Source organism: Eleutherodactylus coqui, chromosome 5 (assembly GCF_035609145.1).
Source record: "Eleutherodactylus coqui strain aEleCoq1 chromosome 5, aEleCoq1.hap1, whole genome shotgun sequence".
Lineage (NCBI taxonomy): Eukaryota > Metazoa > Chordata > Amphibia > Anura > Eleutherodactylidae > Eleutherodactylus > Eleutherodactylus coqui.
In genome coordinates, this window is record NC_089841.1 from 16,672,421 (window position 1) to 16,690,794 (window position 18,374).

General features: G+C 42.6%; 2 protein-coding genes across 2 annotated transcripts in view; both read left to right on the plus strand.

Moving 5' to 3' along the window:
• The window catches only part of LOC136629047 (oocyte zinc finger protein XlCOF22-like), a 95,309-nt gene extending 78,017 nt beyond the window's left edge, over window positions 1–17,292 (plus strand). Inside the window, exon 4 of the mRNA XM_066605170.1 lies at window positions 15,448–17,292. Within this exon, the coding sequence (XP_066461267.1) occupies window positions 15,448–16,448 (1,001 nt within the window). The 3' untranslated portion in view covers window positions 16,449–17,292. The remainder of the gene's footprint in view (window positions 1–15,447) is intronic.
• Window positions 1–18,374, plus strand: part of LOC136628705 (zinc finger protein 665-like) — an 841,644-nt gene that overhangs the window by 532,798 nt on the left and 290,472 nt on the right. The gene's annotated exons all lie outside the window — the stretch shown is intronic.

Genomic DNA, 18,374 nt, shown 5'->3' on the forward strand with positions numbered 1-18,374 from the left:
AACTTACCTATGGTTGCAAATGCAAATCTCCGGTCATATTGAATCTAGAATGGCAGTTCAAAATAAGTTAGTGGATATAAATAATACCCTAGATGGGGAGCTAGAAGCACTGAAATTGAAAGTGGCCGATTTGGAAGATCGGTCTCACCGACAACGTGCAATTTTTCTTCGGCATACCAGAAAGAGTTTAACAACTTGCAGAATATCTTACTGTATTCTTTGTTGCGGTCCTTCCAGATACACCTCAAAGTGATCTGTTAATAGACAGAATGCACCAAATAACAAGAAATGCTATCGCCTGTTCTAACCATTTTTAATATAAACTGATGTTAGTGGCTCAGAATATACAAATTTAAAGACATTTCTATGTTTACTGATCTACCTGCGGACACTCTGGCAAGACATCACAAATTAGCTAAGCCATGAAAATTCTGTGTGCCAACAATATCCTGTACAAATGGGGGTTTCTTGGGAAATTAGTAGCAACAAGAGAGAGAAAGACACTAGTTTTTGACTCCCCTGCTTAGCTGACAGAACTTTTCCAGGACTGGGGACTCACTGCTGCTCCAAATTCACCTAGGGGAAAGATTAAAGAACTATGAGACTGGAAGATTAATGGGGGACCAAATCAAGCCCTTAAAGAGGGATGAAGAGATCCGTCCTAGATTTGTGATGTAACCCTTTAATTCCAACAAACCTGGACACTACCATAGTAGTGGTAACACTAACACATCACATCAAGGTATATACTATATACAATCCCCAATGTCCTGGACAAATGAACCATTACTTTGGCACTGAATTTGGTCCAGTGACCAGATTACCAGCAGGGCTATGTCTGATGTGATTCTATCCGTTACTTATGTGTCCGAGTATATGTTTTGTACGGTATTTATATGTTTCTGTCTGCCCACCTATAGGATAAGGATCAGATTTTTTCCAGTCCTTGGGGGAAACTGTGCCCTGTAGTGTATATGTTTTTTTTTTACGTTATCAAATAAATTTATATTTTAATTCAAGTCTATTCTGTGAAGGGCAAATTACTTATCATAGACTTTTTCTGCCTCTCTGAAAAGGGTGAGAAGCAACAGCAAAAAAAGGCAAACACAGTTCTGGGATGTATTAAGATAAGCATAGAGTCTAGATCACGGGAGGTCATTATCCTCCTCTACTCTTCCTTAGTCAGACCTCATCTGAAATTCTGGGTCCAGTTCTGGACACCCCACTTTAAAAAAGACAGACAAACTGGAACAAGTTCAGAGAAGAGTTACCAAGATGGTGAGTGGTCTGCAAATCATGTCCTATGAGGAACAGTTAAAGGATGTGGGAATGTTTAGCTTGCAGAAGAGAAGGCTGAGAGGAGACTTAATAGCTGTCTACAAATATGTGAAGGGCTGTCACAGTGCAGAGGGATGATCCCTATTCTCATTTGTACAAGGAAAGACTGTAAGCAATAGGATGGAACTGAAAGGGAGGAGACACAGATTAGATATTAGAAAAAATGTTTTAACAGTGAGAGTGATCATTGAGTGGAATAGGTTGCCATGGGAAGTGGTGAGTTCTCATTCAATGGAAGTTTTCAAACAAAGGCTTGACAGACTCCATGCTGGGGTGATTTAGTGAATCCTACATTGAGCAGGGAGTTGGACCTGATGACCTTGGAGGTCCCTTCCAACTCTACTATACTATGATTCTATGAATATGGAAAAATTGTTTCCATACACTATACCTGCCAATGTGTTAGTATGGCTAATAACTTTTGGAGTATCTGTACCTAAATTTCCTTTTACTACTATTGAAGATTGGGATCAGATCATGGAAACGCGTAATAATAATCAAATCTATTAATCCCTTCAGACTGTTGAATTACCATTTAAAGGTGACTCATTATTATGCCAGATATCTCAATTAGTAACTGGAGCACTGCAGGGATAATTTCAGTCTCAGATATATGGGAAGGTGATCACTTAATTTCCTTTAGTGACATTTTTGCTAAATATCCCATTTCTAACAAAGATTTTTTAAAGTTCCTCAGAATATGCCATTTTATTACTTAGATTCCTAATTAGTGTTCTCCAAAGGCACTTCAAGACTTTAGGGTGCATTCCCACGAACGTATATCGGCTCGGTTTTCACGCCGAGCCGATATACGTTGTCCTCGTGTGCAAAAGGAGGGGGAGGATGGAAGAGCCAAGAGCAGGAACTGAGCTCCCACCCCCTCTCTGCCTCCTCTCCGCCCCTCTGCACTATTTGCAATGGGGAGAGGTGGGACGGGGCGGGGCTAATTCTCAAACTTTGCCCTGCCCCACCTCCTTTCATTGCAAATAGTGCAGAGGGGCGGAGAGGAGGCAGAGAGGGGGCGGGAGCTCAGTTCCTGCTTCTGGCTTTTCCATCCTCCCCCCTGCACACAAGGACAATGTATATCGGCTCGGCGTGAAAACCGAGCCGATATACGTTCGTGGGAATGCACCCTTATATGGTTGTTTTGGATTGATCTCTGGGGAAGAGGCCCCCTTGCTTACTTCCTTGGGGTAGAGATCTAGGTATCTCTATGGAAGACTGGAATAAAATGTTTACATCAGCAAGATCGCTTTTAAAATGTCCATCTCATTTAGAATCAACATGGAAGAAGGGGGTGGGGGCTGGATTTTACCAGCTCATAGCAAGCACATAAGCTTACACATTGCTTCCAAAACACTGTGAATGGAAGCAGGAGAGCTCAGGTCCACAGCACCATGGCTAGAGGGAAGAAAAGGGAACTAGGTCCCCAGAAACTGACTGCATATTTCACTGCAGCAGCTCCTGTCCAAGATGGCGCTGGCACCTCTGAGATGAGGATTCTATACAAAGAGACTTTAAGGATGCAGTATCAGCCATACATGCTGACATCATTGCAATTGGTAACCGAACGGCCCATTTAGAGGAAAACATTGAGGAATTTGTATTTGCTCATAACACACCGGTGGATGTACACAATGAAACGGAAGAAATCATCACCAAGATTAAGCTAAAACTGGCTAATTTTGAGGACAAATCTTGAAGAAACAATATTCACTTCAGAAATGTTTCTGAAAGCATTAAGGACTCTCCGCTGACGGAATTCCCCACTGATCCATCTGTCACTATTTTACCTGATGCAAAGAATTTGGACTTCTAATAGAGTTCACAGGGTACCTAAACCGAAAAATATTCCAGCAGAAAGTTCTAGAGATGTTTTAGCTAGACTACATTTTTATTACTATAAGGAAACCCTACATAGAGTCTCCCCTCAAGCCACTAACTTACCAGATGATTTTCACCACATATCAGTATTCTCAGATGTATCACCTACAATTCTGGTGAGAAGGAGAGAATTTGTTCACTATACAAAAATATTAAGACAAGAAAAAATTCAATATAAATGGGGTTTTCCTGTAAAACGTTTAGCTTTCAAAAACAGAATCACTCGTGTTGCTAGTTCCTCATAAGACGCAGAACATTTACTTACAACATGCTCCCTGCTGCTTCCAAATGAAGATAACCGATCAACTCCTAAACAGAGATCTCTGTCTCTGACACAAAAATGGAGCAAAGTATCTCCACCCAGATCCAAAAAAACATAAATTGGACATTTCCAAGTATGCCAGTTTTTTTACATACACTTTACATCAATGTTCCTAGATTTTGTGAAAACAAGACTTAAAGGGGTTGTCCCTCGGCAAAATTGTAAATTTTTTCTCTGCCCAGTCCCCCTCCTAAAGCAAACATGATGATCTACCCGTGGAAAGCGATTTTAAAGAGAGTTTCTACTCACCGTTAGATCGTTTCATCTATATATATAAAATTGAATGTATGTCTGTCTGCGTGCGTGCGTGCGTGTCTGTTTGTCCTTTATGCGCTACTACACCATTCATCCGATCGCCATGAAACTTTGGGAAGTTGTTGAGTACACTCCTGGGAAGATTATAGGCATAGTACAAATATCCTACGATAAATGGCGCGCGCGCGCGCGCGCGTCGTCGAAAGTTACCACCCCCCCACGTAGATCGAATAAGTAAGCCACCTGCTATTGTGATGTCATCACTGATGTCATCAACATCGGACGCCCTTGAACATGCCCCAACATGTTCTATAAAGCTGCATTGTGATGTCATTAAGGCTCTATTATGACACGTACAGCTTGGAACCACTAGAGCACGCCAGCCAATTGCCATTGGAGTTGGAAGTGGGTAAACATGTACTAGGCTATCTTCCCAAGAAGCCACAGCAGCCGGATAAATTGTATGTTCCACCCAACGGCTATTTTATTCAGCCCGCAAGGGGGAAGCAGCGGCCTACAAAATCTCATTCAGGTAGGTAGGTTCAGTTCTTGGAGGTTGGGGAATGCTTATGGGCAAGGCCTTATGTCTCATCCCAACTCGATTATTCAATTCTAAGCGCAAAAGAATTAGCGTCCAAATTTTATGTACGGAATTTAATTCTCTCACTTCCCAATGTCATAGAAACTTGAAATTTGGCACGAGCATTGATTATGTCATAAATAGGAAAAGCTAATGGGTCCCAACTCGATTATTCAATTCAAAGCGCCAAAGAATTAGCGTTCAAATTTTACGTACGGAATCTAATTCTCTCATTTCCTGATGTCATAGATAGATAGATAGACTGTATGCAATAACCTAGATAGATAGATAGATAGACTGTATGCAATGACACGTACAGCTTGGAACCATAAATACTAGAGCACGCCAGCCATTTACAGTCAGTCTCCATTGGAGTTGGAAGTGGGCAAACATGTACTAGGCTATCTTCCCAAGAAGCCACAGCAGCCGGATAAATTGGATGTTCCACACAACGGCTATTTTATTCAGCCTGCAAGGGGGAAGCAGCGGCCTACAAAATCTCAGTGGTCGCTGCTGCCGTCATCTAGATATATAAAAACGAATGTATGTATGTATGTCTGTCTTCGCAGCAACGCGCGACGGGTACGCTAGTGAAGTTATAAAAATTCTTCTTCCAAGATGGCCGCCGTCATTTCCCAAGGTGCACCGCTGGTCTTCTCCCATGATGCACTGCGGGTCTTCTCCCGTGGTGCACCGTGGATGTTCTTCTCCAGTCTGAGCTCCACTGCCGATTATAGCCACCTCATTGGCTGATCGGCACCATGTGACGGGGGCGGAGCTACACGATGACGCTGAGAAGGGGAAGGAGCCAGGACTCAGCTCGTGAGCAAGGACCTTTTAGAAGGGGATTCCTGTCTGCGCAAGCGCGACTGTTCTGGCGACCAGAGAAGCAGTTTGCTCATCGCCATGGAGACGGGGACGCCAGCACGAGGAGGGGGTAAGTGTATAACTTCTGTATGGCCAATATTTAATGCATGATGTATATTACAAAGTGCATTATGGCCATACAGAAGTGCTTAACCCCACTTGCTGTCGCGGGACAACCCCTTTAAGAACTACAAATTAACCCACTGAACCGTGCTTCTGAAAATGGTTATTCGTTTATCTCTCCCTTTATGTGTATCCCCCCTCCTTACTATACTTCATTTTCTACAAATTTACCCAGCATTTCTAAGTGGTTCACAAAGAACCAGGGTTGATGGATGTTCTCCATTTTCTAATTTTTGTTCTTGTTTTTTGTTTGGTTCTCCAAGTCTGTCTTTTTTTTTTTTTGTTTGTCTGGACATTTAGATGAGATAATTATCACATGTTTTATATATTTTGTTCACATGTATTTCTTTTCTTTAAGCCATTGTATTTCAAATTCTGTCTATAAATGTTAAGGGCGTCAATAGTCCTTTTAAGTATTCTATGCTCTGGAAAGAGGCTAAAAAACAAAGATCAGATATAATATGTGTCAAAGAAACACTTTTAAATTAAAGGGGTTGTCCCGAGGCAGCAAGTGGGTCTATACACTTCTGTATGGCCATAATAATGCACTTTGTAATATACATTGTGCATTAATTATGAGCCATACAGAAGTTATAAAAAGTTTTATACTTACCTGCTCCGTTGCTAGCGTCCTCGTCTCCATGGTGCCGACTAATTTTCGCCCTCCGATGGCCAAATTAGCCGCGCTTGCGCAGTCCGGGTCTTCTGTAGTCTTCTATGGAGCCGCTCGTGCCAGAGAGCGGCTCCGTGTAGCTCCGCCCCGTCACGTGCCGATTCCAGCCAATCAGGAGGCTGGAATCGGCAGTGGACCGCACAGAAGAGCTGCGGTCCACGAAGACAGAGGATCCCGGCGGCCATCTTCAGCGGTAAGTATTGAAGTCACCGGAGCGCGGGGATTAAGGTAAGCGCTCCGGTAAGCTTCCTTTACTTCCCTGCATCGGGGTTGTCTCGCGCCGAACGGGGGGGGGGGGTTGAAAAAAAAAAAAACCCGTTTCGGCGCGGGACATCTCCTTTAAATAGACTTTATCAGAATTAAAAATCCTACTTTTCCAAATATTTTTTATGCCCATGTTACAAATAAAAAAAAAGGCACACTAATAGCCATCAAACACAGTGTAGCATTTCAAAGCCTAAAGGTTATTAAAGATATGGAGGGCAGATTTATTATGTTATTCTAACTGATAAAAATGTCCCCTACATCCTATTTACGCTATATGCCCCGAATGTTAAAGGGGTTGTCTCGCGGCAGCAAGTGGGGGTATACACTTCTGTATGGCCATATTAATGCACTTTGTAATATACATCGTGCATTAAATATGAGCCATACAGAAGTTATTCACTTACCTGCTCCGTTGCTAGCGTCCCCGTCGCCATGGTGCCGTCTAATTCTGATGTCTTCTTGCTTTTTTAGACGCGCTTGCGCTGTGCGGTCTTCTCCCTGGTGAATGGGGCCGCTCGTGCCGGAGAGCTGGTCCTCGTAGCTCCGCCCCGTCACGTGTGCCGATTCCAGCCAATCAGGAGGCTGGAATCGGCAATGGAACGCCCAGAGCCCACGGTGCACCATGGGAGAAGACCCGCGGTGCATCGTGGGTGAAGATCCCGGCGGCCATCTTAGTGAAGGAAAAAGAAGGAAGAAGGAAGACGTCGCAGAGCGGGGATTCGGGTAAGTAATAAATTATTTTTTTTTAACACATCCTTTGGGGTTGTCCTGCGCCTATGGAAAAAAAAAACCCCGTTTCGGCGCGAGACAACCTCTTTAAGCAATCCCTTTTGTTTATATTAGAACAACTTTATAATGTTAAACAGGGAGCGTTGATAATATGTGGAGAATTTAAAATAGTACCTGATGGCACGATTGACAGATGTACCCCCTTAACATCCACTAGGAACTCTGATATAAAGGACTTGATTTCTAAAGAGAAATTATATGATGTATTGCAAATACAACATCCAACTGAACAAGATTACACATTCTACTCTAATCCGCACAAACTTTACATAGTAACATAGTATCAAGTTGTTTTTGGAAGGCAGCACTGGTTCAGGGGAGATCAGCCAAGAGACAAAAGGTATTGCTGATATATCATCCTTTATTGGTGAATACAGATCCAGAAGTAAAACCGCATGGCGACGTTTCGCCGACTGCTGCCGTCTTTGTCAAGTCGCTTGACACAGCACAGCTGCAATACACCAATCAAAACATTAACATTAAAATCCCACCTGTAAAACCCAGCTGTCACTCCCGGCCTTCCGGGTCACGGTTGGTGTGCTGCAATCACATAGACACTGCCTCTCCTGGAAAAAGTGGTGTTGTGTGAACAGTTTTTTTTAGCCCTATTGTGAGAGGGTGAGACAGCCTCCAAATATGTGTACATTGTTCTTGTTACTGTAAATAGTCCACTACTGTGTGTTTTATTATTTGTCCACAAGAGGTCGCTGTTCTGCAGAAAAGATTTTGGTCAAGCTGTGAGGTGACAGGACCATGGTAGCCTGTGATTGGAGCACCCGTTGCCTGATTACAGCGTGTGCACGGGAGGAAAAAAAATAAAAAGCGTGCGTACACTGTGAGGGGACAGTTGGTCGAGGGAGCGATCAGAGTGGAGCTGTGGAAGAGGGAAGGAGGTCGTATCCTGAAGGGACCAGAGCTGCAGCGGATTCAGGTTTTGACTAGATACCCGCTGGATGGGAGAAGACTTGCTGCCGGGGATGTTGCTGAACAACCGGAGCCAGACTGGATATTGTGTGTACAATACTGGATGCCGCACAGGAAGTGAGTAACGGCTCTCTGCGGTGCCGCACACTTTTCTGGAGGAGCCCCTCATCCATCTAGACTTTTTGGCTGATCATACAGCAGACCGGTCTACATGCACGCAAGACACCATATTTTGGCGCCAAGTTACTTGAGACTGCGTTTTGGCTTGTAGTTAGATTAGGTAGGGTTATGGACCGTGTCAGGCCACACTTCAACGGGATCGGCATAGTGGCTGGCAGGCCACATCCAGCCGTCAGTAAGAAGCTTCCGGGACCATTCACCTGGCTATAGAGCCGCTGTTCTTTATACATGTTCCATATTGTATTGGTCTGGGGGGATAGAGTCAGTGTGGGTAAGTCTGTAAGCTGTTGTGCTGCACCGCCGGTACTCAGATCACTCTCCCTTTCCTTTGTTCCTTAGTAGCAGTATTAATAGGTAACAAGGGGCTGGTTTATTTAGGCCTGCCCGTTAGGTAAAAGCATAGTCTATTATAGTAGCGCTCTTTGGGGAATACAGCGCTGTACAGCACAAGAGCCTCAGCCATCTGGCTGAGTGTATGTGAGTTTTGTTGGGTTACTCATTGTTTGGGATCACGTGGGCCACAGGGCTTTAGTAAAATTCGTTTTGCACCTGAACTGGTGTCAGAGATGTTTTCCTCGTCTGTGACTTCGCTGTATCCTGGGGAGCCCACCCCGGTACACGGCTTACAGTATCAGTAATAACGTTGTTGTTGGAGTACTCCCTGCCTATGTCCTTCACTCGGTGATATACATAGTTGTGGAAAGACAGGGTGAGGAACATGCTCAGTGGTGCTTGGTGACATTGGCACAGGATGTGCCGATCTGTCATTAAGCACAGAATCCAGTGATATTGGGCATGCACAGTGGTTTCCATGATGCCAGGGGAGGACAACATTGCAGCCCATCGACATCATGGCACTCTCGCAAGATTTGCGAGTCCCTGTGCAAGTGCAGTGGGGGGTTAGCGCCAGAAAGTGAGGATGCTGCAGTCCAGTGGAGTTGCAATGATCGCTCGTGATTCACAAGTTCCAGTGCATGCACAGTGAGTGGAAGGCAACACCAAGATGGTGCGTCCCGTTTGCCAGGAGAGGTAGTGTCTATGTGATTGCAGCACACCGACCGCGACTCAGTCCACTTGCATGTCGTGGAGATGTTGGTGAATATTGGCTTTATAAGCACATCTACTTGGATGTTTACACATAACGTTGAGTAGTCTCTGATCTGGAATTCTCTGTAGTAGAAACCTGATGTAACATTTAGTGTCGGGGTAACATTTGTGATTCTAAGTGTAAATGTTCATGTGAATCTTTTTTATACCCCAGTATGGGGATACTCACAACTCCTTGTCCATCGGCAGACTTAGTTCCAGGCTGTTCGGACCTTCTTTTTGTGGACTATGGCTCTGTCACATGCTGAGGATTCATCAGGTGTTGGCATCATGGCTGGAGTTCTGTCAAGGGTTAGGAGTTCGATGAATGACAGGGGTGTGTCTGTTCTGTTTTTTCTCTTGTGGATGAATGTTTCTGTGACTGCTGTGGAGAAGAGATTCTTAAGGCGAGCTCTGTTGCTTCTGTCATGCTGAATATCTTAAAGGTTCCATCTTCATTGAACACCTTTAGGCCAGCTGCACACGTCCGTGACGGGCTTCGCCGCGGAATTCCGTGGCGGAGCCCGTCACGGCGCCCCCCAGTGACCCCAAACTTACCTGCAGATCCGGCGTCCTCGCTCCCGCATGACGCTTCGGCGTGACGCACCGCAGCGTCATGTGACACGCCGACCACGTCACATGACACGCCCACCGCGTCGCATGACGGGGAAGCGGTTTCACGCTATCTTCCGCTGTGCTACAGCGGAGGATAGTGTGAACGGACTTCTTCCATTGACTGCAATGGAAGCCGTCCACGCATACACCCGCGGCAAATAGAGCATGCCGCGGGTGAGGTCGGGTGATTTCACGGTGCGGAATTCCGCGGTGGAATTCCGCACCGTGAGCCCTGAGCTATTAGGTTCAATAGAACCTAATAGCTGCGGGCAACACAGCGGATTTCCGCCGCGAATTACGTGGCGGAAATCCGTCCGTGGGAAGGAGCCCTTAGCTGTGCAGGGTATTTGAGTTGAAATCTGGTTCTCTTTTTGTATAGGGCTGTGCAGATAATGCTAAATGCTCTTCTTATTTTGGTGACTTCTGCTGAGAAATCCTCAAATAGTAACAGTTCTTGATTTTTAAATTTAAGAGACTTGTTTGTAGCCCGAAAAGCTCGTAGCTGCGAGATTTTGTCATTGTAGTCAAGGAGCTTGAATATGGTGCAAGCTGTTTTCCCCTAGAGGATCCCCTGGATTCTGGTTGCTCAGATCCAATTCTTTGAGCTTTTTCCACTCTGCAGTAGTAGCCTAGGTCCAGCACCTCTGGCAATTCTTTTTTGCAGATTTACAGCAGCTCTCCTTGTTTCACTGTTTCGGGTAGGCCCACTGTTCTCAAGTTGTTGCACCTGAACCTGTTTTCTAGATCTTCTACTTTGCCCATCATGCGCTGCATACACTGTGTAGTTTCCTGTAGTTGAGTTTCTAGGTGATGCTTGTGCGCAGATAGCTGGTTCACTGTGCTTTCTAACTTCTCCACCCTGTTATTGATTGATGTTAGCTCAGTATATAGTCATGTCACTAAATTCTGCAATGCTTGGTCTATCATCTTCTGGATGTCTGGACTTATGGTTTTCCCCACTTCCGCTGATAGCTGTTTGTATTTGAGATGGATCTCCCAAGCCTCCTCTTGCATCTCTGGCTGTACTGAGCTTTCGAAGTCCTCATTTTCATTTGCCTGTGTGGTGGCTTTGGTGGTTTGAGGTGTGTGTGTGTCATCTTCCTTTGGGATTCAGTGCGTGATTGAGCCTGGAACTTCCCCGTTACTTTCTGCCCACTCCTCAAGAGGTAATGCTCCATTCACTACTTCCTCCGCTATCTAACTAGAGCCTCCGATGCAGCAATATTTGCTGTCTCTGCATCTCTGTTCTGTCTTGTTCACTGTGGCCACAAGGTATCAGGAGCTTTCTCTCGTCTGGTCTCATATGTCAGCGTCTGAACCGGAGGTCAACATACGGGTTACTGTTTAACTCGTTGTGTCGGAGATACTCATCCATGAAACCCAACTTAGTTGCCAGGATCAGGGAAATTATGTCTCTAATAACAATTGAATCTATATATTGAATTGCACGTAGTGGTCTCTTTAACCACTAGGTGGCAGTAGTGTCTCTAAACTATGTGCTATTGGCTTGCACATTGTTTTCTCCTAAACCACTAGGTGGCAGCAGTGTCCTTATATTATGTGTACTGCTGTAGTGATGATGATATAATGAAAACAAAGATCTGGTTTTTGTTAGCCATTAAAAGGTATCATATCTACAAGATTACGTTGTTTCTCTTGCTGAGAACAATCACAGTGATGATGATGTCACTATGGGGGATACGGAGACACTGTGTGCAGGCCCTGTACTGATCTTCCTCCCAGGGCTAATTATGGTGACTCACCCCAGCAGCTGCCACCTCAGTAAGGACAGAATGGACCCTCTCTCTCCTTATCTGGACTGCTTAGCTGCTCCATGATGTGTGTGTGAGCCCTCCACTGCCTTCCCTTGCATAAGCCTCAGACTGATGTTAGCTTGCCTCTTCGTCCAATCCGGGAGCCATGATGGACCACTTAGAGCTTTTCACCACTGTTGTCCTCTTCCGCTGGCCTTGTGAGTCTCTTCTTGTGTGCTATGGGCAGCATGGAGGAGGCGGGGTCTGTACCGACCAACCAACGTGCAGGTTTTCTCCTTACTCTAGGCTGCGGGCAGTATGTCAGTGGGTCCCTCTCTCTGTTTCTCTTAGGGCAAAAGGTGCAGAGGGATCAGTGCTGGTGGGTGAGAGGTCGCCTGTGTCTCCTCTGGATATCGCGGCAGGTGGGGGCGCGTGATGGAGGCACCTATTTGAGCAGTCACAGCAGTTGAAACCACGGCTTTGTAGGCCTCAGACAGCTTCTCAGGCCCGCAAGCTCCGGCAGCAGTGCAGTCTGACCAGAAGCCCCTCTATCTATTCCTCCTGAGTAAGCGGAGCAGTGGATCTTAATTTGTTGGCATTTGATTTTCCATTGGGTCGGATTTCTGATGATTTTTTTTGCCCCTGATGGCGGAGCTTACAGCACCCGCGTCTGTACTTGTTTATGTCTAAGACACTCCCCTTCCTTGCCCATTTTGCTCTTTTTACTTTTTCCTATTCACTAGAAACTGTAATCATTAGAGTTATAATGAGTATAAATATACAAACACTACTGTTTTAGTTTTATGTATAAAAACTTTCGAAATAAAACCCAAATGTTTAAAAAAAAAAAAAGAACAAGGAAGCTTCTCTATCGTTGGCATCTCACTCCTTTATGCCTTGCAGTTATTTTCCCTTTGAGTTCAGATATATGCTGGATATGTTCTAGTGGCAAAGGAACCTTGAAACACATTTTTTGGGGATTGCTCAAGTATTAACTGCGTTTAGAACAAAGCTAAGTTCCTTCTTGAAAATACTTTATGCATTCCCATAATAGGGAGCGGATCCTCAGAACTTCTGTATGTCGGCATTGCAAATTTAGCTGCTACTGATGAGACCATAGTCTTTCATGTCCTTGTAGCAGCAAAGGCTTTGATTGTAAAATTTTGGAAAATCTCTAGGGTTCCTGTGATGGCTGAGCTTTTAGTACCTAATTTATATCATGCAAAATTTAGATTAAAGCATCAAAGATGAAGACAGAGAAATTTATTGCCAAAGAGAGTAAAAATAACCCTAAACTGTTCTTTAACTATATAAATAGTAAAAAGATTAATACTGAAAGTGTTGGCCCTTTAATAAAATGTAGGAGAAATTGTTGAGGGTGATGAGGATAAAAAAAAAATCTATTAAATAGATTTACAGAATGGTAGAGTTGAAAGGGACCTCCAGGGTCATCGGGTCCAACCCCCTGCTCAGTGCAGGATTCACTAAATCATCCCAGACAAATATTTTCCTTTCCAGTGTATTCACAGAGGAAAATAAAATGTCAGGTGAGACACAGAGTGAGAATGTAAACTCTCCACTAAATGTCACTACTCTAAGCCAGGAAGAGGTACAAAGCCATCTTAAAAAGATTAAGATAGACAAATTGTCAGGTCCCAAGGCTCGGTTATAAGGAAAATAGGTAATCTGCTAAACAGACCCTTGTTTCTTAGATTAAGAACTCTATAGTGATAGAGTTTGTTCCACTGGGTTGGTGCATGGCCAATGTGGTGCCGATATTCAAAAAAAGCTCAAAAAGTTAAATGGAATATATAGGCTGGTAATTTTTCTATTGTGAGTAAAATGTTTGAAAGGTTTCTAAGAGATGCTATCCTGGAAAACCTCAAGAAAAATAGCTGTATAACTCTGTATCAGCATGGGTTTGTGAGAGATCGCTCCTGTCAAACCAACCTGATTAGCATCTTACGATGAGGTAAGTTCTAGACTAAACTGAGGAAAGGCACTGGATTTTGTGTATCTGGACTTTTCCAAAGCGTTTAATACTGTGCTACATAAGAGGTTGGTATATAGAATTAGAATGATTGGTCTGGGCAAAAAAAAGCGTTAGTAACTTCAGTGATTGAATGCAGAGGTGGTTATTAATGGTGCATACTCTGATTGGGTCATTTCTGTACCCCACCAGTAACCACAGAGGTCGGTTTTGTACCCTATTATGTTAATATATGTTATTAATGACCTGGTAGAAGGATTGCATAATAAAATATCAATATTTGCAGATGACACTAAACTATGTAAAGAAATTAACAAAAGAGAGGACAGAAGGCAATTGCAAGAGGATCTCAATAAGTTGGGGGATTGGGCAGAAAAGTGGTAAATGAGGTTTAACATTGATAAATGTAAAGTTATGCACCTGAGCAGAGGCAATATATGTCATTATTGCACACGAAATGGGAAACCACTGGGAAACACTGCTATGGAAAGGACTTGGGGATTTTAGTTTACTGTAAGCTTAACTGGAGCAACCAGTGTCAGGAAGCTGCTGCTAAGGCAATTCTGATCATAGGGTGCACCAAAAGAGGTCTAGGGGCACACGATGAGAACATTGTTCTTCCTCTTTACAAGTCACTGGTCAAACTACACATGGAATATTGTGTACAGTTTTGTCCACCGGTACTTAAGAAAGACATATCAGAGCTTGAGTGGGTACAAAGGCGGGCAAATAAAGTAATAAATGGAATGGGTAGACTAAAATACCCAGAGACGTTATCAAAATTGGGATTATTTCGTTTAGAAAAAGACTGATAAAGGGTAACCTAATAACTATATTTATAAACATATCAGGGGACAATACAGACCTCTCTCCTATTATCTATTTGTACCCAGGACTGTGATGGTAATGTGGGAGTATCCTCTGTGTTTAGAGGAAATAAGGTTTCTACATCCGGCTAGAAGAGTTCTTTACAGTTAGGGCAGTGAGACTATAGAACTCTCTGCCTGAGGACATGGTGATGGCAAATTTGATGAAAGACTTAAGAGGGGCCTGGCCACCTTTTTTGGCCTTACATACTATGTTACCTATGTTAGCAACACTTACAGGTTGGAGGGTACCAACCTGCAAGTGTTGCTATCATAGGTAACATAGAAGAAATTGAGTTCTTAGATGTATAGTTGATTATCAGCTACAATTATCTTTGATGAGACTTCATGTATCATTATTTTTAAATTGTAACAACCCTTTCTTGTTCAATAAAATTTCTAGGAAAAAATATATTAGTGACCTAATATTTGTAACATTGCATTCTTAAATACAATGGCTCAGCTCCAGTATACCTCTTAGTAATGCAGACATCACATTATGGTCCTATACCAGCTCTGCACTGTAATCGCTATATACCTACCTCTAATGATCACAGGTGGCATCTTCTCTGATTGGTGCTGCCCATCTACATCTGGGTGCAGACCAATATGATGACTTCCTCCAGCCACCACTTGTCTTTTCCCACACTCCCATCCAGCCAATGACCTCAATACCTCTCTCAGTGCCCCCTCTGTGGCCCATCAAAGGGCCACATAATATTTCCCCCTATGTGGTCCTTTACATAGTGCCCCCTCTCTGGCCTATAAAGCATACAGTGTTTACTCCAACCGCTAAAACTTATAGTGCCCTCTCTGTACAAGACTTGTAATTTGTTTGGAAAAATGTATATAGTAATGTTATAAAATGCTAATGTATATTTTTTAAGCTTTGTATTATTAAAGAAAATAGTAAAATAAGTTTTATACTTGGCAGGTGATTGTACTGGGAGCTCAGAGGGACGTCTGATATCCTCTGATTGTAAAGCAGATTGTGGTATCACACAAGATAAATATGAAGAAGCCGCCATTATCCCAGATATTCCATCAGCCCTTCACAGCAAAGATCCATCATCTTATCTACTCATACAGATCCAAACTTCTGATTCATCACAGACTAATAAGCAGAAGAAAAGTAACAGAAGGGAAAAATATCGAGAAGCTCACACAGTGAAGAAGCTATATTCATGTTCAGAATGTGGAAAATGGTTTACCCGGAAAACACAACTTGTTACCCATCAGAGAATTCACACAGGGGAGAAGCCATTTTCTTGTTCAGAATGTGGAAAATGTTTTACAATGAAAACAAATCTTGTTAAACATCAGAAAAGTCACACAGGAGAAAGTAAATTTTCTTGTTCAGAATGTGGGAAATGTTTTACAGTGAAATCATCTCTTGTAAAACATCAAAGAATTCACACAGGGGAGAAGCCATTTTCTTGTTCAAAATGTCTGAAATGTTTTACAGTGAAATCATATCTTGTTATACATCAGAGAAGTCACACAGGGGAGAAGCCATTTTCTTGTTCTGTATGTGGGACATGTTTTAAACAAAAAACACATCTTGATAAACATCAGAGAAGTCACACAGGGGAGAAGCCCTTTACTTGTTCAGAATGTGGAAAATGTTTTACAAAGAAATCAACTCTTGTTACACATCATAGAAGTCACACGGGGGAGAAGCCATTTACTTGTTCAGAATGTGGGAAATGTTTTACTCAGAAATCAACTCTTATTACCCATCAGAGAACTCACACAGGGGAGAAGCCATTTTCTTGTTCAGAATGTGGGAAATGTTTTACAAAGAAATCAATTCTTGTTAGACATCAGAGAAGTCACACAGGGGAGAAGCCTTTTTTTTGTTCAGAATGTGGAAAATGTTTTACATTGAAATCCTCTCTTGTTAAACATCAGAGAAGTCACACAGGAGAAAAGTGAGTTCCTTATTCTAAATGTGGGAAATGCTTTACACTGAAACCGAATCTGGTTAGCCATTAGGGAATTCATGCGAATAGAGACCATACTTGTTCAGGGTTAGGAAAGTGATTTATTCATAAGTCAGCTCTAACTCTGCATCAAGGATCTTACAGAGAAAAGCATTTTCATGTTCAAAAACAACAACTTAATCATCAAGGAACTCATACAGTGAAATAGCCACTTTTTTTATATACAATAGAGGGACCTAAAGCATTCTCATGCAACGTAAATGAGCTCTCTGTCAAATCAGATAAGAGGGGTTAATGTAACATCAGACTGTGCAGTTGTCCAACTACATTACAGCTGCGTTCATAAGCGATGGATTGGCTTTGGATTTTCTATGCTAAAATCGGCCCCATGTTGCCCCGGTCTACAGCAGACATCACCCTTTCAGTTCAATGGTGCAGATTTTCTGTAATTTCTTTAACCTCTGCAGAGAATCCCCAATAAATCTGCCACCTGTGAACATTCCTTAGTTCTATATTTCAGTCTGAGTGGGCACATAAACATTGAGCTCAGTCATAGCTTTTTCTCCCCTTGATACAGGCCCTGTGTGAAGATTGCATTGTTGGGGCCCTCTTTCTGCATTCAGAAGAGTCTTTTGTACTTGTAGAGCACAAACTGTGCCAAAAGCACTGTTGAACTCGGAAAGCTCCAAAAGTGTTGGACATAGTGGTTTGGTATAACTTATATTTATACATACAGACTTTATTTATGATTAGGGTTGTTTCCCCTTTTCTGTGTTTAATACTGTGTAATCCTGTATATAGGGAGACATTAATAAATATCACTACAGACATTTCAAGTGTGCATCAGCTCAATAGTGTCATTATCTGGTATTACCAAAGATAAGAATGATATAATGTTGAAATACAAAATTTGATAGGACACCCAGGACCTCCTTCAGGAAATGGTGTTTATTTTACGTGCGCACAGACACTGGTGGATTAAGATCCCAAGCCCAGTGTGCCTATACAAAGAAATTGCAACAACTTTATACAGTGTCGGACGGCTTATTCACAGTTTCACAACTATTGGTTAAGACTTAAAGGAAGAACTTATATAGGAAGAATTTGTCTACAAAGAGCAGGAGGAGGGTTGGAATGTAAGTTGGGCTATCTTGGTATCCAATTACAACAGTGAGAACAGAGAAGACTACAATATACTTCAGCTTTCTGGCTGATGATAGAGAGGCAATAGCACTTAACCCCTTAGTGACCAAGCCTGTTTACGCCTTAATGACCAGGCCAAATTTTGCAAATCTGACACGTGTCACTTTAGCATGGAAAAAGACCAGAAAGGTTATGCATATCCAAGCGATTCTGACATTGTTTTATCGCCACATGTTGTACTTCATTTAGGTGGAAAAAAAAGACCGATAGAATTTGTGTTTATTTATTAAAAGCGCCAAAATTGGGAAAATTTTGAAAAAATCGTCATTTTTTCACATTTCCAACTGCAATATCTCAAATATGTGCAAACATAATATAGAAATTTTTGCTAAGATTTATATTTCCATCCGTTTACTTTATTTTGGGCGCACATTGGAAAAACTTTCGTTTTTTTTTAACCATTTAGGAGACGTACAAATGTAACATTACTTTTCAGCATTTTGAGGAACACTTTGTTTTCCTACACCAATCCAAGATTGGAAAGGCTCATAGGAGTCAAAATGATAGATACCCCCACAAGTGACCCCATTTTAAAAACTACACCCTTTAAGATATTCACTGAGGGGTGTCATGAGTATTTTAACCCCACAATTTTTTTTCAGGAGTCAATGCAATTTAGAAGAGAAAAACAAAAATTTCATATTTATGCAAATATGTCATTTTAAAGACAGGACTTTTTTCTATAGCACACATGAAAATTAGGATTTGCACCCCA